This window comes from Mastacembelus armatus, chromosome 1, assembly GCF_900324485.2.
Source record: "Mastacembelus armatus chromosome 1, fMasArm1.2, whole genome shotgun sequence".
NCBI classification, from domain to species: domain Eukaryota; kingdom Metazoa; phylum Chordata; class Actinopteri; order Synbranchiformes; family Mastacembelidae; genus Mastacembelus; species Mastacembelus armatus.
In genome coordinates, this window is record NC_046633.1 from 136,912 (window position 1) to 162,668 (window position 25,757).

Consider the following 25,757-nt stretch of genomic DNA (forward strand, 5'->3'; position numbering starts at 1 on the left):
GCTGCAGTTGTGAGTCTGCTGAAGGTTTCTGGGTTCTGTTCGTGCCTCAGGTTTCCCAGCAGTCATTTCCCAGAGAGTCTTATGAATCATAGTGGCCTCAGTGTTCCAGCCTTTATCTGTGTTGTTGTCCTCGTGTACCTGAATCTCACCTGTTTCACAGACTCTGTGCTCTGAACCTGTTTGACTGGATGTTGCCGTCCTAAGACCTTGTTTCCTCCTCGGACCAAGTTTTCTGCCTCCGTCTGTTTGTTGGCTGATGCCATTAAAAACCATCTTTGAACTAAACTCTGTGAGTCGTGCTGCTGAGTCCGACCTGATGTGAAACGTTTGTGTTGAAATGTTTTTTTTTGTTCTTAATTCTTGGTCCCAGATCGAAGTGTGTGAGTGTGTGGACCGTGATTGATGGTGTAGTGACAAAAACCTTTGGGTGACCAATAAAGAGAGTGGTAGACGGACTGTCTTCAGATTTATTTCTAACAAGAAAGGAACAGAACAGAACATAATCAATCAGTAACATCCCCAGTTGCTCAGCTCCTACTGGGCTGAGGCCACCACTTATACAGACATGCAAAGTAAATGCAAAGAATCACTCACATAATCAGGTCATTTTCCCTTTACTTCCATATTCTACTACAAAGGTCATTCCCTAATAAGGCTCTATTCCAAAACCCTATATTCTCATTCCATAGTTTACCCTCCACCCTGGCTGTGCTTTTTTTTACACGTCTGTTTCTAACACCCATGTCCTACATCCCTGAGGAACCTTTCTCCCAGATGTTCCTCACCCAACAACCTTGGGAACACTGTGCCCCTATGGGTAAACAGCGTCCTGCTTCGTACTAGATGAGACAGTGTTAGGGAGAACATAAAACATAAGATATGAACGTAAATACACAAGACATCTGTGGTGTCTTCAGTGAAATCTATGAACCAGCCAGTAAATGAAAACTGTGAATACAAGTACAATCAAGAAAACAAGTGAGAATAATAAAAATCATTTCCCATCACAGTGGATTTTGTTCCAAAAGCCTCTCAGTGAAACTTGCAGACAGTCGGTGCAGTTATCAGATCACAGAGTTTCACAGAAAACTGGTTTCATCATGAAGTGATTTCTTCTGTGGCAGCAAAACCAGTTTTCCAGCAGCCGTCAGAAACTCCTGAAGGTCCAACTGGACTAAAAACACTTGGATCTGTGCCAGAGCCTGATACTGTTGGAAAAACCCTGACTGATAGAAATCATCAAAGAAAGACATGAACCATATTCAGATGGAAACGGGTTCAGACTGTACGTGAACACGTGTTCCCTTAAATCCCAGTGAATCTTTTCCTCTGGAACGTTCTCACTCTGAGGTTTGATCCTATTTAGAGGCCACTGATGTGACAGAAGAATAATCAGCCTGTCATTGTTGGTTGGTTGGTTGGTTTCTAATCCATTGCCATAGTATTGATGGCTGTGCCAGTGTTGTAGTAGAAATCCTTTGGTATATCTGTGCACAGTGGTTGTCAAAGCTACAGATTCATAAATGTTTCTATTGGCGGCAAATCTTCATCATAAACTGATCAGACAGTTTGATTGACAGGACAGATGATCAGAGGAGCAGAGTTTTTACCACCATCATTATTACAGGGACAGAAGAACGGGTAGAGTTTCTCAGTGAAGGAGCAGCCAGTGAAGGAGTAGATAAGAGCTGCAGCATCTACGTCATAGAAGGAGACCAGACCCTCCTCATAATCCACAAACACCCCCACCTTCTCAGGACCAGACTCCAGGGAGAGATGGACTGGAGGTTCAGCAAATGCTTTGTACTCATTTCCATTTCCAAACCATATAGTCCAGAAACCATCATTTGGGCTTCGTATGATGTCTCCCTTCCTGTTGATTGACTCTCTGGCCACTCCTAAAGTCCAGTCAGTCTTTCCTTTTACCTGAACCTCAAAGTAAAATCTGCCTGAGGACAAACTCTGCTTTCCTAAGACATTAACATAGGTTGAAAATCTCTCTGGGTTGTCTGGAAGATTCTTCTTCACATCACTGTGACTCACTTGTTTCCCATCATCAGACAGGATGAGTGCAGGATGTGCTGTATGAGGATCCAGAGTCACATCCACTTCAAACTGCTGGACCCTCTTCAGCTCAGCCTCAGCGAGCAGCTTCTTCATGTGTTCACTGAGTGTGTCCTCCAGCTGAGCCACAGCTCTCACCACAATCCCCTCATGTGATGGAGGACGGACTCTGACCTCTGTCCAGTCCTTGGTGGGTGGAGCAGCTTTCAGGGAGGAGAAGCTTTGGAGGAGGTGGAGGTGGTCTTCAGAGTGTGAGAGCTGCTCCACCTCAGTGCTTCTCTTCATCAGCTTATAGATTTCCTGTTCCAGCTCTTTGATGAAACCTTCAGCCTGTTTCTCTGTACTTTCCTGTTGCTCTTCAATCTCCTTCATGAGCTGCGCCAGGCCTCTCTCAACAGAGTCCATCAGAGCAGTGAAGACCTGAAGACCTTCTGCTTTCTCTCTGTCTGCAGCTGCTTTACTGATCCTCACTGATTCTTTGAGCTCCTCAATCTTCACTCGTCTCTTCTGGATCATTTTCTGAATTTCAGCCTGTGTCTTCCCCAGCTCTGCCTTCTTTCCTTCACCTTCTTCTTTCAGAGGAACAAACTCATGTGTCCTGTGGTCTAAAACAGAGCAGAGCATGCAGACACATGTCTGGTCGGTCTTACAGAACAGCTCCAGAGGTTTATTGTGCGTCATACACATCCTGCCTTCCAGGTTGTCCACAGGCTCGATCAGCTGATGTCTTTTCAGGCCTGACATTGTCAGATGAGGCTCCAGGTGAGTCTCACAGTAGGAGACCAGACACACCAGGCAGGACTTCAGGGCCTTCAGTTTGGTTCCAGTGCAGACATCACAGGGAACTTCTGGTTTGGCAGCTTGTTGGTCTGAGCTGCTGCTGCTGGCTTTGTGTTGAACTTCATGTCTGTACTCAGCAACCATCCCAGACAACAAAGTGTTGATGTGCAGCTCAGGTCTGATGTAGAAAACCTTGTTACACAAAGGACACTGGCATCTGTCATTAATATCCCAGTGTTGGTTGATGCAGTTCTTGCAGAAGTTGTGTCCACATGGTGTGGAGACTGGATCAGTGAACACATCCAGACAGATGGAGCACAGGAACTGGTCTTCAGATCTCAGACAGCTGGCAGCAGACATGTCTACACACTGAGGACAGAAGTAACAGGATTAACTCATTTCTCATAAAGTCGTTTTTCTCAGTGACAATATTCAGATTTTCAGTCGATGTCACTGTTTTTCAATGTCCATTTATTTTAGTTTCAGTTTTCTGAGACTCATTTATTGTGGAGGGGAGGGCTCTGAGGGGCGGGGCTAAGGGACCTGGTTACTCCATGTTCTGCATATAATTTGCATATTAAGGAACAAACCACAGCTCTTGTCTCACAGTTCACTCTAAATACTCTGCTGTAAACATCTTCAAGTACAGTTTCTATTAATAAGAATGTTATAGTTGATGTGTTTAAGGACCAGTCTGAGTAGTGAAAATATAAATCTGACTATGACAAATGTTATTATAAATATCTCAAATGTAATTACAGACAGTAGTGTGGTCCCATTAAATGTTAGGATGTTTTGCCATAGACGACTCTCGCTGCCTAGCATGACCTTAGACCAGCATGAATTCAGCTGGTGTTCCCAAACCACTGATTATTGTTACATCACATACAGTATTGCAGACAAGCTTCCTTTTTACTAATTCTTAAATAAGTCTAATGAAAAAGATCCAAACATTAACCTGAACTACAGACACAGAAAGTCACAATAACTAGTGTAGCTGCCCTCTTTGACTGCCTGTTCAAAATAAAAGGCTTTGCCAAACGTTAATGCACCTGCTGAGGCCTGTTCTTCATATGTGGGTTAACAGGTTAGCCAGATCATTTTGTTCCCACACAGGAGCAAGTTTATTTTCAGGTTTAGCCACTGTAAACAAAAAAACCTCCACAACAATCAATGTTAGAACAGGAAGTCCATTCAACTATGGAGATGCACCGTTTTCACACAAGCAATCCTGCAAAACTGGGGTGATAAGACAAGCATTTAGGAAACGAAGAGTAGCCTACTGCGAGATTCAAGAGGGCCCTTTGGCTTATTCAACCTGTTCTTAATAGATTGATTTAGTCAGGACAAATAATTTTATGGGAAAATGTTGTTTACAATACAATAAGAAAAATGTACATAAATATTTTTTTCTTTTTTTCTTGTTTTTTCCTGGTCACCTAAGTGTGCAGTCCATGGTGGAGGCTTTTTATGCCGTTGCAGGTAATGTAGAAGGTAATTATGTATGCTAATCAGCATCAGTCATAAATGTTCGTCACCTTTTTAAATTTTTCCTAATGTGACAGGAAGATCGGACTGCACACAGGTGAAAACAAAAGTACCAGCAGCAACGTGTCAGCTTCTGTCTGCCTTCTTCATATTTCCTTTAGACCTAAAGAAAAGTTGAACTAATTTGTGTGTGAGTGACCATTTCATTTGTCAACAACTTTTTAATCTTGTTTTTAAAATTAGTTTGAAAATAATTTAATTTTCAGTTCAGTGTTTCTGCTGTAGTTCAGATAAGGACCAATTCCAGGACCATTATGTGTACCATCACTCCTATTTACAATGATTTACGAAACTGTGAGAAATGACAAAAGTAAACCAATAAATGTATAACTGTGACATTAAACATGCTGTGAAAAATTCTGGTCCAACCAAATTTTATGCTGTTACAGGTAAATAAAAAAGTTAGGCTCTCCTGTGCAGAAAGTCATTCAGAGCCTTGTAACGTCCTTAAACCAGTCCAGTTAGTTAAACACAAAGCTGAGTATGCGGGTACCAGTCCTCTCCATGTTGTGCAGATTCTGCTGAATACGCGAAAATCACGCCCTCCTTAGCCCTGCCCCTCACAAGCCCCAGGCAAAACCGTTACAGAAAAATGAAACTGAAAAAACCTTTGGCATTGAAAAACACTGATATCAACAAAAACTCGAGTATTTTTTTCAGTATTAAAATTTTTAATGCCAAAGTTTTTTTCAGTGCAGATATTTCAATGACAAAGTTTATTTTTTGTGACAGGATTGTTTTTTCTGGTGCCAAAGTTTATTTTTGGGAGCCAAAGCTAAAGAGTCTCTGTTCCGGCTCCTTCTGTACTCACCAGTGTTTCCAAAGTCTCTGCTGTTTTGTGGACAAAGATCTTTGAGCTCAGTTTATTTTCCTCCACACAGAAACAGACTCGTCTCGGCTGCAGCTCTGCTCTGGTTCTGACTAACTTCCTGTTTCACCTGAGCCATGTGACGTTGGAGCTGCCCTGGGTTGCCAGTTCTGCCGCCTCATCCTGCAGCTGTGTTCTTTAGACGTGATTAGAACATCTGGCCCAGGATGAATTGACCCTTGAAGGAGACTTTTTACCTCTTTAACCCACTTTTCTCTGTTGGGACAGACCTTCCCGACTCAGTGTTGACATAGACTCTACTGGTTGGTCAGTCCCAGATGTTTGTGTTTCCTAATCTGAATAACCTTCCTCCCAAATGTCACAGTGGCCAAATTTAGAACTAGTCCCATCAACAAGTAGGTTAGCCTCCAAAATGAGAGGTCTGGTGGTTTGTATGAAGAGCATGGCCTGGGATGGAGTCAGATTCCAGGCCTGAATTATTGTTTCGGTCCAGCCCTGAATCCCATCATCAGAGCAGAGTCCAGCTCAGTGTTTGTCCTGTGATGTTCTGATGTTTTCATGTCATTCTTGTTGTAGAACAGAGGAGGAGGTAGAGAGGTGTGTGCAGTCTGTCCATGCCTTTAACCAACTCTCCTCCCTCTGATGTAATGGCGACCTCTGCTGGACTCAGGGAGGACCCACATCTGGCTGCTACAGAGCTCACAGACTGAGACACTCATGTCTGAATCAGCTCCTGAGTCACTGTAACTGTGTCCGTCTGCTGTTTGCTGCTGAGCAGGTAGTGGACAGTGGATTTATCAGGGACCAGACTGAACCAGGCAGGAAACGTGCTGCCAAACCAAAACCAGGAGCTAAAAGAGGCTAAAAGTCTCTGTGTGTCGATCACTCTGAGCTTTCACATGATTTCACATGATCCATTGTTCATATGAAATATATTTATTAGTGCATCTTTAAAAACAATGTTCAATGCTGCTTCACAGCCTGGAACCTCTGATCCTCTAGTTGTTGTTGGAGCAGGCGAAGTTTGGACTTTTCAGCCTGAAGCTCCTTTTCCTGCTTCAGGTTTCTGTCTCTCACCTGGAACAGATTTTGGAGAAGGTCCTGGTTTTTCAGGTTTTTCTCAGTTGGCTCTGGTTCTTCCTTGTTTCTGCTGCCAGCTTTAGTTTGCTGTCACGGTTAGAACTTGTCGGCTCCTCCACATCCTCCTTCAGCTTCTCTCTCAGCTTCTGCTCCTCCTGGTGTTTATTTTTCAGGCTTCTCTTGTGTATCAGCTGTTTTTTCTGTTTCTTTCCATGTTTTGTTGGAAGTTTACAGAGTTCTGCTTTATTCAGGATCTGCTCTCAATGTAAAAATCAATATTGTTCACGTGAACAAAACTCAAACATCATAGAAATATTAAAAATATCTTGGTTGATGGTGTAGTGACAAAAACCTTTGGGTAACCAATAAAGAGAGTGGTAGACGGACTGTCTTCAGATTTATTTCTAACAAGAAAGGAACAGAACAGAACATAATCAATCAGTAACATCCCCAGTTGCTCAGCTCCTACTGGGCTGAGGCCACCACTTATACAGACATGCAAAGTAAATGCAAAGAATCACTCACATAATCAGGTCATTTTCCCTTTACTTCCATATTCTACTACAAAGGTCATTCCCTAATAAGGCTCTATTCCAAAACCCTATATTCTCATTCCGTAGTTTACCCTCCACCCTGGCTGTGCTTTCTTACACGTCTGTTTCTAACATCCCTGAGGAACCTTTCTCCCAGATGTTCCTCACCCAACAACCTTGGGAACACTGTGCCCCTTTGGGTAAACAGCGTCCTGCTTCGTACTAGATGAGACAGTGTTAGGGAGAACATAAAACATAAGATATGAACGTAAATACACAAGACATCTGTGGTGTCTTCAGTGAAGTCTATGATCCAGCCAGTAAATGAAAACTGTGAATACAAGTACAATCAAGAAAACAAGTGAGAATAATAAAAATCATTTCCCATCACAGTGGATTTTGTTCCAAAAGCCTCTCAGTGAAACTTGCAGACAGTCGGTGCAGTTATCAGATCACAGAGTTTCACAGAAAACTGGTTTCATCATGAAGTGATTTCTTCTGTGGCAGCAAAACCAGTTTTCCAGCAGCCGTCAGAAACTCCTGAAGGTCCAACTGGACTAAAAACACTTGGATCTGTGCCAGAGTCTGATACTGTTGGAAAAACCCTGATTGATAGAAATCATCAAAGAAAGACATGAACCATATTCAGATGGAAACGGGTTCAGACTGTACGTGAACACGTGTTCCCTTAAATCCCAGTGAATCTTTTCCTCTGGAACGTTCTCACTCTGAGGTTTGATCCTATTTAGAGGCCACTGATGTGACAGAAGAATAATCAGCCTGTCATTGTTGGTTGGTTGGTTGGTTTCTAATCCATTGCCATAGTATTGATGGCTGTGCCAGTGTTGTAGTAGAAATCCTTTGGTATATCTGTGCACAGTGGTTGTCAAAGCTACAGATTCATAAATGTTTCTATTGGCAGCAAATCTTCATCATAAACTGATCAGACAGTTTGATTGACAGGACAGATGATCAGAGGAGCAGAGTTTCTACCACCATCATTAATCCAGGGACAGAAGAACGGGTAGAGTTTCTCAGTGAAGGAGCAGCCAGTGAAGGAGTAGATAAGAGCTGCAGCATCTACGTCATAGAAGGAGACCAGACCCTCCTCATAATCCACAAACACCCCCACCTTCTCAGGACCAGACCTCAGGAAGAGACGGACTCTAGAGTCAGCAAATGCTTTGTACTCATTTCCATCTCCCAACGATATAGTCCAGAAACCGTTTTTAGGGCTTCTTTTGATGTCTCTCTTCCTCTTGATCGACTCTCTGGCCACTCCTAAAGCCCACTCAGTCTTTCCTTTAACCTGAACCTCAAAGTAAAATCTGCCTGAAGAGAAACTCTGCTTTCCTAAGACATTAACATTAACAGAAAATCTCTCTGGGTTGTCTGGAAGATTCTTCTTCACATCACTGTGACTCACTTGTTTCCCATCATCAGACAGGATGAGTTCAGGATTTGCTGTATGAGGATCCAGAGTCACATCCACTTCAAACTGCTGGACCCTCTTCAGCTCAGCCTCAGTGAGCAGCTTCTTCATGTGTTCACTGAGTGTGTCTTCCAGCTGAGCCACAGCTCTCACCACAGTCCCCTCATGTGATGGAGGACGGACTCTGACCTCTGTCCAGTCCTTGGTGGGTGGAGCAGCTTTCAGGGAGGAGAAGCTTTGGAGGAGGTGGAGGTGGTCTTCAGAGCGTGAGAGCTGCTCCACCTCAGTGCTTCTCTTCATCAGCTCAGAGATTTCCTGTTCCAGGTCTTTGATGAAACCTTCAGCCTGTTTCTCTGTACTTTCCTGTTGCTCTTCGATCTCCTGTATGAGCTGCTCCAGGCCTCTCTCAACAGACTCCTTCAGAGCAGTGAAGACCTGAAGACCTTCTGCTGTCTCTCTGTCTGCAGCTGCTTTACTGATCCTCACTGATTCTTTGAGCTCCTCAATCTTCACTCGTCTCTTCTGGATCATTTTCTGAATTTCAGCCTGTGTCTTCCCCAGCTCTGCCTTCTTTCCTTCACCTTCTTCTTTCAGAGGAACAATCTCATGTTTCCTGTGGTCTAAAACAGAGCAGGTCGTGCAGACACATGTCTGGTCGGTCTTACAGAACAGCTCCAGAGGTTTATCGTGCTTCCTACACATCCTGCCTTCCAGGTTGTCCACAGGCTGGATCAGCTGATGTCTTTTCAGGCCTGAAGCTGTCAGATGAGGCTCCAGGTGAGTCTCACAGTAGGAGACCAGACACACCAGGCAGGACTTCAGGGCCTTCAGTTTGGTTCCAGTACAGACGTCACAGGGAACTTGTCCTGGTTTGGCAGCTTGTTGGTCTGAGCTGCTGCTGCTGCTGGCTTTGTGTTGAGCTCCATGTCTGAACTCAGCAACCATCCCAGAGATGAAGGTGTTGATGTGCAGCTCAGGTCTGATGTAGAAAGCCTTGTTACACATTGGACACTGGCACCTGTCATTAACATCCCAGTGTTGGTTGATGCAGTTCTTGCAGAAGTTGTGTCCACATGGTGTGGAGACTGGATCAGTGAACACATCCAGACAGATGGAGCACAGGAACTGGTCTTCAGATCTCAGACAGCTGGCAGCAGACATGTCTACACACTGAGGACAGAAGTAACAGGATTAACTAATTTCTCATAAACTCGTTTTTCTCAGTGACAATATTCAGATTTTCAGTCGATGTCACTGTTTTTCAATGTCCATTTATTTTAGTTTCAGATTTCTGACTCATTTATTGTGGAGGGGAGGGCTCTGAGGGGCGGAGCTAAGGGACCTGGTTACTCCATGTTCTGCATATAATTTGTAGAGTGTAGCTTCCCTCTTTGACTGCCGGTTAAATGGTCTCCGACGGGCTTTGTCTATTTGGGTATGAAGATTACGCCAAACCTGGAAAGGTTCTATAAAAGCAATTTTGCCCCTATCTTTAAGAATATTAGATCAGACCTAGATAGATGGTGTAATGGTCCCTTATACCTTTTGGGCCGTGTTCACCTTGTTAAAATGAATATTCTACCCCGCCTTCTCTACCCATTTCAAATGCTACCAGTTCTCATTCCTAACAAAGCACTAAAATAGTTACGTGGCTTCATTATTTCCTTTATTTGGCAGAAAAAAAGACCAAGACTGAGATATAACTTCTTAACACTACCCAGCAGATGTGGAGGCGTAGCGGCCCTGGACATTAAACTATATCAGCTTTCTGCCCATCTTCGTTATATACTGGAATGGCACTTAAATGATCCAAACTCAACTTGGCTCAGCGCAGAAGCCATAACTCTCGGGCCAGTTCCTCTACGGAACTTACTACAGTGGGTACGGAAAGTATTCAGACCTCTTTATATTTTTCACTCTTTGTGTCATTGCAGCCATTTGCCAAAATCAAAAAAAGTTCCTTTTATTTCTCATTAATGTACACTCAGCACCCCATCTTGACAGAAAAAAACAAATGTAGAAATTTTTGCAAATTTATTAAAAAAGAAAAACTGAAATATCACATGGTCATAAGTATTCAGACCCTGTGCTCAGTATTGAGTAGAAGCACCCTTTTGAGCTAGTACAGCCATGAGTCTTCTTGGGAATGATGCAACAAGTTTTTCACACCTGGATTTGGGGATCCTCTGCCATTCTTCCTTGCAGATCCTCTCCAGTTCTGTCACGTTGGATGGTGAACGTTGGTGAACAGCCATTTTCAGGTCTCTCCAGAGATGCTCAATTGGGTTTAGGTCAGGGCTCTGGCTGGGCCAGTCAAGAACGGTCACAGAGTTGTTCCGAAGCCACTCCTTTGTTATTTTAGCTGTGTGCTTAGGGTCATTGTCCTGTTGAAAGGTGAACCTTCAGCCCAGTCTGAGGTCCTGAGCACTCTGGAAGAGGTTTTCTTCCAGGATATCTCTGTACTTGGCCACATTCATCTTTCCTTCAATTGCAACCAGTCGTCCTGTCCCTGCAGCTGAAAAACACCCCCACAACATGATGCTCCCACCACCATGTTTCACTGTAGGGATTGTATTGGGCAGGTGATGAGCAGTGCCTGGTTTTCTCCACACATACCGCTTAGAATTAACACCAAAAAGTTCAATCTTGGTCTCATCAGACCAGAGAATCTTATTTCTCATAGTCTGGGAGTCCTTCATGTGTTTTTTGGCAAACTCTATGCGGGCTTTCATGTGTCTTGCACTGAGGAGATGCTTCCGTCGGGCCACTCTGCCATAAAGCCCCGACTGGTGGAGGGCTGCAGTGATAGTTGACTTTGTGGAACTTTCTCCCATCTCCCTACTGCATCTCTGGAGCTCAGCCACAGTGATCTTTGGGTTCTTCTTTACCTCTCTCACCAAGGCTCTTCTCCCACGATTGCTCAGTTTGGCTGGACGGCCAGGTCTAGGAAGAGTTCTGGTCGTCCCAAACTTTTTCCATTTGAGGATTATGGAGGCCACTGTGCTCTTAGGAACCTTGAGTGCTGCAGAAATTCTTTTGTAACCTTGGCCAGATCTGTGCCTTGCCACAATTCTGTCTCTGAGCTCCTTGGGCAGTTCCTTCGACCTCATGATTCTCATTTGCTCTGACATGCACTGTGAGCTGTAAGGTCTTATATAGACAGGCGTGTGCCTTTCCTAATCAAGTCCAATCAGTTTAATTAAACACAGCTGGACTCCAATGAAGGAGCAGAACCATCTCAAGGAGGATCAGAAGAAATGGACAGCATGTGAGTTAAATATGAGTATCACTGCAAAGGGTCTGAATACTTATGACCATGTGCTATTTCAGTTTTTCTTTTTTAATAAATTTGCAAAAATTTCTACATTTCTTTTTTTTTCTGTCAAGATGGGGTGCTGAGTGTACATTAATGAGAAATAAAATGAACTTTTTTGATTTTGGCAAATGGCTGCAATGACACAATGACAATATGATTAAAATATGGACAATAGGCTGCAAAATAGAAGGGCTTAACTCCCACCTTTCACTTCTCACACCCCTACATAACAGCCCAGATTTCCCCCTAGGGATGAATGACGGCCTAATACATTTGGGAGACAAAGGAATACATGTCATTGGAGATTTGATGGAGAATAAACTGTTAATGACCTTTGAACAATTCACTGCAAAACATGATCTCAATAAGAAGTTTTTCTTGACATACCTGCAGATACGCAGCTTCATAACAACAAATCTCAGAGTCTGTTCAAGTGGTCTCTGCGTATCCCCAATGGAGGACCAATTAAACAAACTTATCTCGTCTCGCTCTGCATCCAAAATCTTTTATAGTATTTTGATAAGGGCAAATACAGACAGCTCAGACAAAACTAGGGTGCTATGGGAAGAGGACTTTGGAGAAGAAATTCAGATAATTGATTGGGAAACCATATGTGAGATGTCTTCCTATTTGGCCAATAACTCTGCCTGGGAAATGCAGTTTAAAATTGTTCATCGGCTACACGTGACCCCTGCTCAAAGACTTAAAGTAAACCCAAAACTCTCCAACCTCTGCAATAAGTGTAAAAGGCTAGAAGGATCCCTCATCCACTGTTTCTGGAGCTGCTCAAAAATACAACAATTCTGGACAGGCGTCCTAAAGGAACTAGAGAACATTTTTTGTTGCTCATTACAAATAGGACCAATGACTTGTTTGCTTGGCATGAACCAGGAACTCCCGTCCAGATTCCAAGGGACCCACCCCTATTAATGCTGGGTCTACAGAACCTGGCGTGGAAGGACTGAATAACAATCTGACAGTGATGTAACTTTATTTTGTTATTTTTATTTTATTTTTATTTATTTATTTTATCATCGTTATTTTTTTATTATTCTTTTAAATTTTTAAAATGTTTTTCTCTTTTTCTGTAATGATATATTTGGTCATAATGTACATTAATGTGTATTTTGTATCTTGTAGAGAATTCAAACGAATGGCCACATGGGCAATTTGTGTTAGCTCAGATGTGTCTGAGCAAATTTCAAAAAGCTTCAATAAAAAAACAAAAAACATGTCAGCTTCTGTCTGCCTTCTTCATATGTCAGTTTGTGATTTTTGTGAATTTTGTGCTGTTGCAGGTAAATAAAAAAGTTAGGCACCCCAGTGCAACCAAAGCAGAAAGTCATTCAGAGCCCTGTAATGTCATTAAACCAGTCTAGTTAAACACAAAGTTCAGTGCATAGGCACCAGTCCTCTCTCTTGTGCTGATGCTGATGAATATGCAGGATTCACGCCCCTCACAGCCCCGCGCCTCCTCCGTGCCAAAACTGTTGCGCAAAAGTTAAACTGAAAAAACCTTTGGCATTGAAAAACATTATGAACAAAAATTCAGATGACTAGTCCCCCCCCCAAAGTTAATATAAGTTTTAATGCTCAGGCTTTTTTTTTCCAGTGCGAATGTTTCAGTACCAAAGTTTATTTTTCGGAGCCAAAGCTGAAGAGTCTCTGTTCCGGCTCCTTCTGTACTCACCAGTGTTTCCAAAGTCTCTGCTGTTTTGTGGACAAAGATCTTTGAGCTCAGTTTATTTTCCTCCACACAGAAACAGACTCGTCTCAGCTGCAGCTCTGCTCTGGTTCTGACTAACTTTCTGTTTGACCTGAGCCATGTGACGTTGGAGCTGCCCTGGGTTGCCAGTTCTGCCGCCTCATCCTGCAGCTGTGTTCTTTAGATGTGATTAGAACATCTGGCCCAGGATGAACTGACCCTTGAAGGAGACTTTTTACCTCTTTAACCCACTTTTCTCTGGAGCTGGAGTCTTTAGCAGCTAATTGACCGTGTTTACAAAATGATTTCAGTCCAAGGTGCAAAAACATTTGCAGGCTGAGAAGAAAACCACAGTGTGTTTCCAGTCCGGGACATTTCCCGGTGTCCTGAGGCCTGTTTGGCCTTGAACAGTCAGCTGAGCAGTGAACAGCTGACTGTTTGTGGGGAGTCAGCTCTGGTCTTTAGGCAGTTGAGACATGGTGGCAAGGAGCTATGAACTCAGCTTGGCGACCAGAGGGATGACCTGCAGCGGCTGGAAAGTGCTGGGGGTCATGATGGAAGTGACAGTGGGAATGTCTTACAGCAGTTTCCAAAAACCATGTAGGCAGTGGAACCAACGCCCATCGCGGATACCCCGCCTGGATGACACAGGCCATGAACACAAGGAAGACTGCATGGATGCTGGACAAGATTGCCATCCTGGATACCACTTCTGTGGAGCTCGTGGGCATCGATCCGCAGGACGACGGCAGGAGCGAGATGTTGGCACAAATGAGGCAGCGAGCTGAAACAGACGGAGCATAAAAAGTAAAAGTAAGAAGAAGCTGCCAGATTCAGGCCAGCTTGGTCTCTACACTGTTAATAAAGACCTCTGAACCATTACTGGTTGTCTCTGTATTGGCACAGCTGGTGGTCGTGAGATGGCAAGGTTCATGTCTCTCTCTCACTTTCTCGCACGCACGCGCGCGCACACACACACACACACACACACACACAGAAAAAAAATCCAAAAAAAAAAATCACAAAACCAGCTGATCCATGTTGCATATTCTTTATTTGACAGGACAAAGACGAGCAGTTGCCTCAGACTTTGCAGTGACGTGTTTTTAAAGCAGTAACAGCAGGTTTCTCCTTGAAAAGCTCGTAAGCAGCTGATTGTCCGTGCGGTGCAGCAGGAACAAGGATGTTGACCTTTGACCCTTGACAAAAACAAACATAATCCTGCGTCTGTAACAGTTCATCAGTGAATCTCTCAGTCTGTTAAAGGTGCAAGAGGCCTTTTTCCCCCAGAAGGCCTCAGTGGTCGAGGATCCGCAGGTTCCCTGAAACGATCTTGTTCTCCAGCATCGCCCCAGCAGGAATATCAATCCGGTCACCATGATTGGCTATGATGATGACGGTGCCCTGGGGAAGGAATACAACAGTCTGATTAACAGACTCTTTGTCTGTAAATGATGCAGAAACATCTGTTTTCTTTTAGTCAAACCTGACAAAGAAAACATCTTGCTGGGTACACCACATTCATTATTGCTTACTCTCTAGGGGGCATTTGGGGTGAATTACAAAAACTCAACTCCCTCAGTGAAGAACACGTCAATTATCTTTTTTTTAAAAAACAAAGAATCTGATGAAAGCTGTGAAGTGTCACAGATCGCGACTGAAACGTTCTCTACCTTCAGAGACACGTTCTTTCCGAAGGTGACGTCTCCGGACACGGTCAGGTGATCGAGCTCCAACATGTCGGGGATGCTTTCAAACCTGGCCAGAAAGTCATGAACCTGCAGAACACAGACATCACCAACATCATCATCATCATCAGGAAACTACAGACATGACCAGCTCATGACGACAGCTCAGTCCTTCAGTTTGTCTTTGTGTCAATAAATGACAACAGAAATGAAAAATACGATCCACGTGTTTTTAACCAAACTGGACAAAAACAGCACAGAGAAAACACAGACGATGATGATGAACTGATCCACTCACAGCTGTCAAGCCTGATTCATGTCTAAACTCGTTTTCATTCTACTAAGTGTATTTTATATTCCACTCTAAATAAATTATATTTTCTGTTGACATTTTATTTTTTTATCTCACTCATGTACTGCACATTAGTAAATGTATAAACAAATTTGCCTTCGCTTTTCGACTCCTTTAATTGTGGCATTGAAGGATCATTACAACAACACGGCTGTGTGACTGAAACAGCAGCAGAGGTTCAGGGACTGACTTTGGTGAAGGAGCTGCCCAGCTTGACGTGCGGCGTGGTCGGGAACTCTCTCTTCTCACTCATGGTGAGCGAGCCGGCGTCCATGCTGTACAGGTTCGACATCACCAGCAGCAGGTCGGAAGACGTCTTCACCGGCAGGAAGCGGCTGCGTGGGACGTTCACACCCATGGCGTTATTGAAGCTCTTGATGGCGGCGCCCACCGCTGTCTCCAGCTGGATGACGTTCAGTCCTCCATCCAGCGTCTGCAGAGACATTCAGGGGTTCACTGAGAGTAGGAAACCACAGCACTGGGTGACTCCTCATCTACTTCAAATGTATTTGTTTCATTTCTCATTTGTTTCAGGTATTTCAAATTAGAAGTATATAAGGTAGTTAACGTCAGGTACCCAGCGGTATATAAAGTACTTCAAATTAGAAGTATATAAGGTAGTTAACGTCAGGTACCCAGCGGTATATAAAGTACTTCAAATTAGAAGTATATAAGGTAGTTAACGCCAGCTACCCAGCGGTATATAAAGTACTTCAAATTAGAAGTATATAAGGTAGTTGACGTCAGCTACCCAGCGGTATATAAAGTACTTCAAATTAGAAGTATATAAGGTAGTTGACGTCAGCTAACCAGCGGTATATAAAGTACTTCAAATTAGAAGTATATAAGGTAGTTGACGTCAGCTACCCAGCGGTATATAAAGTACTTCAAATTAAAAGTATATAAGGTAGTTGACGTCAGCTACCCAGCGGTATATAAAGTACTTCAAATTAGAAGTATATAAGGTAGTTAACGTCAGCTACCCAGCGGTATATAAAGTACTTCAAATTAGAAGTATATAAGGTAGTTAACGTCAGGTACCCAGCGGTATATAAAGTACTTCAAATTAGAAGTATATAAGGTAGTTAACGTCAGCTACCCAGCGGTATATAAAGTACTTCAAATTAGAAGTATATAAGGTAGTTAACGTCAGCTACCCAGCGGTATATAAAGTACTTCAAATTAGAAGTATATAAGGTAGTTAACGTCAGCTACCCGGCGGTATATAAAGTACTTCAAATTAGAAGTATATAAGGTAGTTAACGTCAGGTACCCGGCGGTATATAAAGTACTTCAAATTAGAAGTATATAAGGTAGTTAACGTCAGCTACCCGGCGGTATATAAAGTACTTCAAATTAGAAGTATATAAGGTAGTTAACGTCAGCTACCCAGCGGTATATAAAGTACTTCAAATTAGAAGTATATAAGGTAGTTAGCGTCAGCTACCCAGCGGTATATAAAGTACTTCAAATTAGAAGTATATAAGGTAGTTAGCGTCAGCTACCCAGCGGTATATAAAGTACTTCAAATTAGAAGTATATAAGGTAGTTAGCGTCAGCTACCCAGCGGTATATAAAGTACTTCAAATTAGAAGTATATAAGGTAGTTAATGTCAGCTACCCAGCGGTATATAAAGTACTTCAAATTAGAAGTATATAAGGTAGTTAATGTCAGCTACCCAGCGGTATATAAAGTACTTCAAATTAGAAGTATATAAGGTAGTTAGCGTCAGCTACCCAGCGGTATATAAAGTACTTCAAATTAGAAGTATATAAGGTAGTTCACGTCAGCTACCCAGCGGTATATAAAGTACTTCAAATTAGAAGTATATAAGGTAGTTAACGTCAGCTACCCAGCGGTATATAAAGTACTTCAAATTAGAAGTATATAAGGTAGTTAGCGTCAGCTACCCAGCGGTATATAAAGTACTTCAAATTAGAAGTATATAAGGTAGTTAACGTCAGCTACCCAGCGGTATATAAAGTACTTCAAATTAGAAGTATATAAGGTAGTTAACGTCAGCTACCCAGCGGTATATAAAGTACTTCAAATTAGAAGTATATAAGGTAGTTAACGTCAGCTACCCAGCGGTATATAAAGTACTTCAAATTAGAAGTATATAAGGTAGTTCACGTCAGCTACCCAGCGGTATATAAAGTACTTCAAATTAGAAGTATATAAGGTAGTTCACCTCAGCCACCCAGCGGTATATAAAGTACTTCAAATTAGAAGTATATAAGGTAGTTAACCTCAGCTACCCAGCGGTATATAAAGTACTTCAAATTAGAAGTATATAAGGTAGTTAACGTCAGCTACCCAGCGGTATATAAAGTACTTCAAATTAGAAGTATATAAGGTAGTTAACCTCAGCTACCCAGCGGTATATAAAGTACTTCAAATTAGAAGTATATAAGGTAGTTAACGTCAGCTACCCAGCGGTATATAAAGTACTTCAAATTAGAAGTATATAAGGTAGTTCACGTCAGCCACCCAGCGGTATATAAAGTACTTCAAATTAGAAGTATATAAGGTAGTTAACCTCAGCTACCCAGCGGTATATAAAGTACTTCAAATTAGAAGTATATAAGGTAGTTAACCTCAGCTACCCAGCGGTATATAAAGTACTTCAAATTAGAAGTATATAAGGTAGTTAACCTCAGCTACCCAGCGGTATATAAAGTACTTCAAATTAGAAGTATATAAGGTAGTTCACGTCAGCTACCCAGCGGTATATAAAGTACTTCAAATTAGAAGTATATAAGGTAGTTCACGTCAGCTACCCAGCGGTATATAAAGTACTTCAAATTAGAAGTATATAAGGTAGTTAACGTCAGCTACCCAGGGGTATATAAAGTACTTCAAATTAGAAGTATATAAGGTAGTTAACGTCAGCTACCCAGCGGTATATAAAGTACTTCAAATTAGAAGTATATAAGGTAGTTAACGTCAGCTACCCAGCGGTATATAAAGTACTTCAAATTAGAAGTATATAAGGTAGTTAACGTCAGCTACCCAGCGGTATATAAAGTACTTCAAATTAGAAGTATATAAGGTAGTTAACGTCAGCTACCCAGCGGTATATAAAGTACTTCAAATTAGAAGTATATAAGGTAGTTCACGTCAGCTACCCAGCGGTATATAAAGTACTTCAAATTAGAAGTATATAAGGTAGTTAACTTCAGCTACCCAGCGGTATATAAAGTACTTCAAATTAGAAGTATATAAGGTAGTTAACGTCAGCTACCCAGGGGTATATAAAGTACTTCAAATTAGAAGTATATAAGGTTGTTAACGTCAGCTACCCAGTGGTATATAAAGTACTTCAAATTAGAAGTATATAAGGTAGTTAACGTCAGCTACCCAGGGGTATATAAAGTACTTCAAATTAGAAGTATATAAGGTAGTTAACCTCAGCTACCCATCGGTATATAAAGTACTTCAAATTAGAAGTATGAGCTGCTGTGAGTTGACTGAAACTAAACTCATTTCTTCTGGACGATGTTCGTCACCTTCGGGTTGACGATGATCTCCAGGTCCATGGCGTTCTTATCCTGCAGCCGCTTGATGGCGGGCAGAGAGATCCACAGGTTGTTGGTGTTGAAGATCTTGAACTTGGTGACAGACTTGAACTCGTCGACGTGGGCCTTTGGGACCTGAGCAATCTCCAGCAGCCTCAGGTGGTCCTTGTACTGGATCAGAGTACCACCCTGTATGCAGAAAACAGGAGGCACTGAGAGGCTGCGGATCACCACACCCGCCTGACGTCATCTGACGACTTAATTAAACCCTAAAGATGATCATTTTCACCTTGACGTCGGCTCTGGTCTTATCCGTGACCTCCATGATGAACTCGCAGCGTTTGTCTTCCGGCTGGCTCATCAGGTGCTGGAGGATGAAGAGGTCGACGGTGGCACCCAGGTTGTCGATGTTGGACACGAAGATGTACTCTTTCCCCTCGGCGATGAGTTTGTCCAGCAGCCCGGAGTTGTAGAAGCTGGCGTAGATGTCTCCGTGACCCGGCGGGTACCAGGCCTCCGCGTTATCGCCACTCATTCCCATGTTTTTGGCAACGGGCAGCAGGGACTCCTTGTTGATCCTGGGATACCTGCAGGACAGATGCAGCACGAACTCAGTTTACAGGATTTTAACTTATATTTGAACTGTTTTGTTATTTTGATGTGGACTTTAAACAAACACAAACACAAAATGTTATTATCTGATTATCTGCTGTTACATTTTACTTACAGTTTGTTTTTTATCTATTAGTCACTGTTAAGACTGGAATCTACGAAGTACTAAAAAATTCTAATAATAAATAAAAATTTAACATAAATTACAAAGGACACTTTCAGATTTATCCAGAGTGGACACGCTCTTAATTTGGAAAGAAAAAGACAGGAAAGAGTTTACTCAGTTTGAAATTTAGATCAATTAGGGACATGTTCACAGTGCTCACTTTAAAGACCTGTTTGAGGATTTACGGTTCAGGTTAGAACCAGGTTCAGAATCAAGTTTAGGGTTAGGTTTAGGGCCAGATTCAGGGTCAGGGTAAGGGGTTTAGTTGTGATGCTGGGTCAGGGTCTGGAGACAGCAGAGCGAGCTGCTGAGGCCGTGCAGTACCTGCTCTGGTTGAAGGTGTGAATGTTGACCCGGTGGTGTTTGTACTTTTGCAGGATTTTCTTCGTGTCCTCGTCAGTGTTGAAGGAATTCATCAGCACGAGCGGCACGCTGGCGTTATAGGTTTTGTTTAGGTGCTGAAAACGAGCAGAGAAAGAGACGACTGACTCTCGTCGGTTCGGCCTTCACAGCTGCCTCCTGCTCCGACCGTTAGGCGGACCTACCTCGATCTGCTGCACCGTCAGGTCCAGGAAGGTGTTCTCGTTGCGGACGCTGATCAGACTCTTGGGGCCCTTGCAGCCCATGCTGGTTCCCAGGCCGCCATTCAGTTTGACCACAGCGAGCTTGTTGAGACTGGCTGTGATGTTGTCGGGCAGACCCTTGGTTTTGATCTTCTCGTAGGGCTGGATCTGGACATGGGTTAAAGAGACGAGGAGTTGGGTGCGTACCAGGTTACAGAATAAAGCTGAAAACATTTAAATCCTCAGATCACGTCTCAGTGTGTTTTAATACGGTGCAGGACCAGCTCTACTTTATTCACTGTGCTTTGTTTGATGGAAACTATTGGTCTGATTTCAGGACGTTCATGAAAAGATGCATCACATTTTTATGATGTTTCAAACATTAAATTTCCTCAATGCACAACAAATTTTTGTTAAATATAATTAAAAGAAACTTGGTCTTCAAGTGTTTGTTGGTGTGACCGTGTTGGACTTAGAGACATTTGATTGATATAAATTCGACGAACAAACAAGAGAAACATCAGCAAACTGATCAGACATCGATTAGTCTGATCAGATTCTTCTGTGTCACCTTTCCAGAACCGCACGACCAGAACAAGCCCAGGCATGAAACCAAACTGAACTCCATGTGAATGAATGTGTGCGACCTTTAAAGCCTCCTCACATGACACAGGCTGACACACAGCAAGGACACATGTATTTATGGACACCGTGTGTGTCTCTATATAAACTACACTCAGCTGGTGTGACACTGTCCATTTGTTAAAGCAGAGCTGTGGGGACCTTAGAGACCGTGCTCACACTAAATAACACAGCACCAACATCACTTCATGGTTGTGGACTTTGTTTCCTGATAATGTAAAGCCACTAAACTCTGCAGGCCTGAGCTGCACCGGCCGTCAGGTTAATGTTACATTAAACAGCAAACAGCCACAGCACAAGTCGTCAATAATCCGTGTGTCAGCTGGAGATCAGGGTCAGGGTGAAGTCAAGACCTTAGACCTAATGAAACTAACAGGAAAGTTCAACTTCTGTCTAAGGGCAGCAGCTGCTGATTCTGTGTGTTTGTGTAATTTTCCATAAATCCCATCCAGAGACTAATGAATGTGGTGTAATCAGCATAACGTGCGTGAATCCAGAACCTGGTTTAGGTTATCGGTCTGTGCCGTAGACCTCCCTAACCCTAATACACCAATAACCTAACCCAGGTTCTGGATTCATACTCTGGATATTACACTCTGCTGGCTTTTGCAGAACAACACGGTGGTGCTGGATGTGAACTGACAGGAGGAATCAACCGATGGACATAAAACCATGTGTGTGACCTGCATAAGTACACTGAGGATATAGTGTTTCACATTCTGCGATGAGACTGTCCTGTGGGATCAGACTCAGACATCAGAGTTAAGGTCATTAATAAAGGTAGTTAGGACTCTGTGGGCGTGGTGAGGATCTGAAGACGAGCGGCTGCCCCAGAGTGTCCACAGACCACAGTCCCACTGGGGACAAATGTCAACGTCCGCCTGACCTCACCACCCTCAAACTGGACTCTTAAATGCTGCAGCGGTCAGACTATTCTTAGGACTAAATTTCACTCTGCCCGGGAATTCTGGGAACACCGAGGGGATGGACCGGTCGTGAGTGTGTGTGTGCATCAAATGTCACCCTGCTGATAAACAGTTGGCTTTAGCCTGAATGTTCTCTGTCCTCAGATCTGGTTTCGTTAGCTGGTTTGTGAAGCGTGAGGCTCTGCAGTAGTCGAACCATTTAAAGGATCAGTTCCACGTTCTGCACATTCATCGAGGACAGAGAGACGTCCAGTTACACTGGATTTATACTAAAACACACTGAGTTAACTGCTGTGTATTTGTTCTGATTCAGTTTTAGGCCCCGTTCACATCCCAGTGACTCAGACTTGATGTCTCTCATATGGTCCAGTCCCCCTTCACTGGCTGAGACTGTTTTCATGAGCCCAAAAGGTTTTCACTTTAAATGTTAAAGCAGCAACCACATCAAAACTAACCGTCCAGTCACCACAGCGCAGCAGCAGAGAGCAGGATTAGCTGCCAGCATGAGCCTCAGTGTGGACACTGACCTTGGATTACAGCACTGCAACATGAAACCGAGCTCTGGTGAACAGCAGTGCTGGCATGAGCGCAGCTATGTGGCGCTTACCGACTCCTCCGGCGGCCGGTTGATCTTGGGCCAGTCGACCGAGGGACCTTTGACCTGGAGAAATCTGTGGAAGAGGTTCTTAAAGCCATGGAAATCCTTTCTGGAGATCTGGAACAGAACCAAGCAAACATCGTCACCTTCTGCAGACAGAAACACGAAATAAGGAGACCTGTGATGAGGAAGTGATGAGGATCAAATACACAAATTCACCTCTGAACTTCACGTGTTTGTGCCAAATGTCGGCAGAACCTGTATTTTCTGTCAGGACAGTTGAGATGTTTGTTTAAATCAGTAATGTTGGTTAATGTAACAGTTACTGACTGAAACCAACACAAACATCCACAATCTGGTATCATGGAACCACAAAACCCCCTCCCCTTTGTGTGCACTGGTCATTTCTGGCCGGTCTGTTTTATTTACTCCAGAGAACAGTTTGAGTATTTATTCTTAGCAACAAGCTCATGTTTGATTTTTCTTCTGGCCCAAACCAACAGCGTGTTCTTTCAGTACTTTGTCTTTCCCACGCCGCCTGTGGGTCTGAGCTCAGAAACTCACAAACAAACAGCAGGAATCGGGTCATTAGCTGGGGACTATTTTCAGCAGCGGATGGATCCACATTTGGTCTGTAGTGAGTATGAGTTACAGCAGGACGGTGTGTGTGGGACTGGGTCAGAACAAACTTCAGTGTGTATTGATGCTGATGGTTGTGGAACCAGTGGAGGAAGAATTAGGCTGCGACACACACAGGAAGGGTTAATGTGATGCGTTGTTACTGTTAATACTGTAATACTGTACTACTGTACTGCCACCCATTCAGTTCTCTATGAAGTAAAACACTGTATTTGAACATCTCCAGTTTGTTTCTCACTGGCTGCAGCAGGACAAGTCATACGTTCTGGTTTTCAGGACCTCAGGGTCGTTCACCTCATGTTTGACCAGCAGGCCAGAGCTCATCCAAAAAAACAAAAACGGCGTTGGTGGCACAGACTCATCAGGACAGTCTGTGCCTGAACCTTGTTCCAGTTAAAGAGAAACAGCAAGGAGCCGAAGACGCTGAGAACAGACCAATAAATGTCTGTAATGTCTGTGAACAGACTCCTGCAGCGTTTCCCACCTCTGCTTCCGCCTTGTTGGAGGTAGTGAGCAGCGCCTCCAACTCGCGGTGCATCGACTCCTCGTGCTGCTGACGGAGCTTCTCCTGGAACTCGGTCATGGCTCCTCTGGTCAGATCTGCAAACAAACAAACACAAGTCGTTATATATTAAAATGATCTGGATTTAAAGTCCCTGCAGGGTTTTAATCCGTTTTGCTCTGTGAAATCCACCTGGGTGATTTATCAAATGTCAAGAGAAAACACAGAATATATCCAGAAAATATAAACGTTGACCTTGAACAACCTCAGTCGAAACAAAACTGAGGTTTAAGGTTATCAGGTTAAATTACTGTCATCGGCAGTAAAGATTAAATATCTATTTAATAATTAACTGTTAGTTTTCATTCTAACTTTTCCAAACTTTGCAGAATCTGTAAAAACTCCTAAAACTCCTTCAGTTAAATCTAAATCTGCCCCCCCAACTGTTTTATTAAACTAATAACTAGTAAAACACAAAAGTCAGTTTTAGTTTTCAGATCCTTTACTGCAGAAACTCCACACTGTAAAAATCCAACAGACAAAACATCTGCATCAAATTCTTTCCTGATGTTTTGTCATTTTTTAGATGAATTTACAGTTTTAGCATGAAGCCTCTTCTTTCTTCCGACACCCGAGTCAAACAACACGTCAAACCGACCTCGGCACAGAACTGAAAATGACCGAATATTCAGGAGAGGACAATCCACCGACTGAACAAAATCCCACTCAGAAGAAGCCGAAACCATAAGATCGTACATTTCCCTGAGGGTGTAACTCACCGGCTACAAGCAGAGACATTTTCACAGTTTAAAAACCCGTCAGGATAATGAGCAGACGTGTGGAAAGGTTTCGGTGGCAGGTGTGTCGGCTCACAGAGAGTCCACGTGTTAAAAATGGTCCCAAAGAAAAAGCCAGCAGCCGTCAGAGAACAACAGGAGTCCTCCTCATCCTCAGCTCAGAGGAGGCTCACGGGTCTGCGGCTCCGAGCCTGAGCCCGACACAAGGCCTGCCCACAGACACACACACCAATCACACACAGCCGGTGTGTGTGTGTGTGTGTGTGAGATCGCCCTGCCCACTCAGTGCCACCTGCATGTCACACACACTCCTGGGTTTTCAACAGTCAGAGCTGAAACAATAAGTGGGTCGATTGTTCAGAGCGGAGCTGAAACTGTTTAATCAATGAGCAAATAGTCGGAAATGACATTTAAACTGCTGCCAACATCAGGACCGACTCCCTGCAGATCCAGTGGACCCAGGTTTAGTCATTTTAAACAGTAGTTCCCAGGGAGGGTCCAGTGTTGCAGTGTCACCAGCATCAGTTTCTCATTATTATCATTTGGTTACTAAAAAGTGTGTAACAGTGTTTTGGTGCTTTCTATAACGTGACCTTCACACCTGCATGTAAAGGTGAAAGGTCAGGAGCCTCTAGTGGATCAGACCCTTTAACCTTTAATCAATGATCGTTAGGCTAATCAATAGGTCAAATAGTTTAATGTGTCTCTGACTTTAAGTGTGTTTCTGTGAGTTTATTGTTTCAAACACACACATACACTTGTATTTCCATCTTTGTGAGGACATGGACATAGATTCCCTAGACCCCACCCTAAACCGGATTCTAACCTTAAACCTAAAACCAGGTGCTAACCCTCAGATGGGACCCTGAAAAGTGAGGACCAGCCAAATGGTCCTCTCAAAGACAGAAATACAAGTGCAAACACACACACACAGTGTTTCCATTCTTCGTGGGGACATTACATTGACTTACATTCATTTCCGGTGGACTTGCTCAAACATTAACCGACTTTAAACCAGGTCATCACCATAAAATACAGTGACGTGCATGGCGGGGACAGGTGCACGCGCACACACGCACGTACGCAGGAAGAAGCAGCTTCAGTCGTTTCGAACCGGGTTTTGGTTTCTGACAAACTTTTCGTGCACAAACACGCACAGGTGCGTCTGAAGAAGCCGCTACCCACCTGAACTGTCAAAGTACCGGGACAGGCTCACGGACTCCCTCAGGCCGGGACAAACCACCGCTCAGACCCGGAGGGACCAGGATCAGGACCAAACAAGGTGGATGTCCCCGGATTAACGCAACCTCATCGTCCTGCGTCTGCAGCGGAGCCTGACGTGCTGCCCGCCCACCGTTACATAGCGCCAGTGACGTAGCACGTACGCGCATGTGCGTAGAGCGGTGATTGGTTAAAGACTCCCGTCAATCAGACGTAGCGGCTCACATGCCCCGCCCCCTCGTAAT

General features: G+C 43.5%; 3 protein-coding genes across 4 annotated transcripts; all 3 read right to left on the reverse strand.

Annotated features, from left to right (window-relative positions):
- Positions 1-449: 449 nt before the first annotated feature.
- Positions 450-5,449, reverse strand: LOC113128630 (E3 ubiquitin-protein ligase TRIM21-like). The gene is made up of 2 exons (XM_026304092.1): positions 5,204-5,449; positions 450-3,213 (listed from the first exon to the last, which is right to left on the reverse strand). The coding sequence occupies exon 2, from the start codon at positions 3,202-3,204 to the stop codon at positions 1,561-1,563; it is 1,644 nt and encodes a 547-aa protein (XP_026159877.1). The 5' UTR covers positions 3,205-3,213; positions 5,204-5,449; the 3' UTR covers positions 450-1,560.
- Positions 450-13,447, reverse strand: LOC113128633 (E3 ubiquitin-protein ligase TRIM21-like). The gene is made up of 3 exons (XM_026304097.1): positions 13,273-13,447; positions 6,981-9,436; positions 450-763 (listed from the first exon to the last, which is right to left on the reverse strand). The coding sequence occupies exon 2, from the start codon at positions 9,425-9,427 to the stop codon at positions 7,778-7,780; it is 1,650 nt and encodes a 549-aa protein (XP_026159882.1). The 5' UTR covers positions 9,428-9,436; positions 13,273-13,447; the 3' UTR covers positions 450-763; positions 6,981-7,777.
- Positions 13,448-14,322: 875 nt separating this feature from the next.
- Positions 14,323-25,637, reverse strand: LOC113128799 (UTP--glucose-1-phosphate uridylyltransferase-like). 2 transcript variants are annotated; one of them, XM_026304370.2, is made up of 10 exons: positions 25,477-25,637; positions 23,477-23,592; positions 22,363-22,470; positions 20,170-20,355; positions 19,949-20,082; positions 19,136-19,433; positions 18,838-19,035; positions 15,518-15,760; positions 14,961-15,065; positions 14,323-14,691 (listed from the first exon to the last, which is right to left on the reverse strand). In XM_026304370.2, the coding sequence occupies exons 2-10, from the start codon at positions 23,573-23,575 to the stop codon at positions 14,584-14,586; spliced, it is 1,479 nt and encodes a 492-aa protein (XP_026160155.1). In that variant the 5' UTR covers positions 23,576-23,592; positions 25,477-25,637; the 3' UTR covers positions 14,323-14,583. The 2 variants fall into 2 exon arrangements, with proteins under 2 accessions (XP_026160155.1, XP_026160154.1); XM_026304369.2 differs by lacking the exon at positions 25,477-25,637 and adding an exon at positions 24,274-24,470.
- Positions 25,638-25,757: the final 120 nt, after the last annotated feature.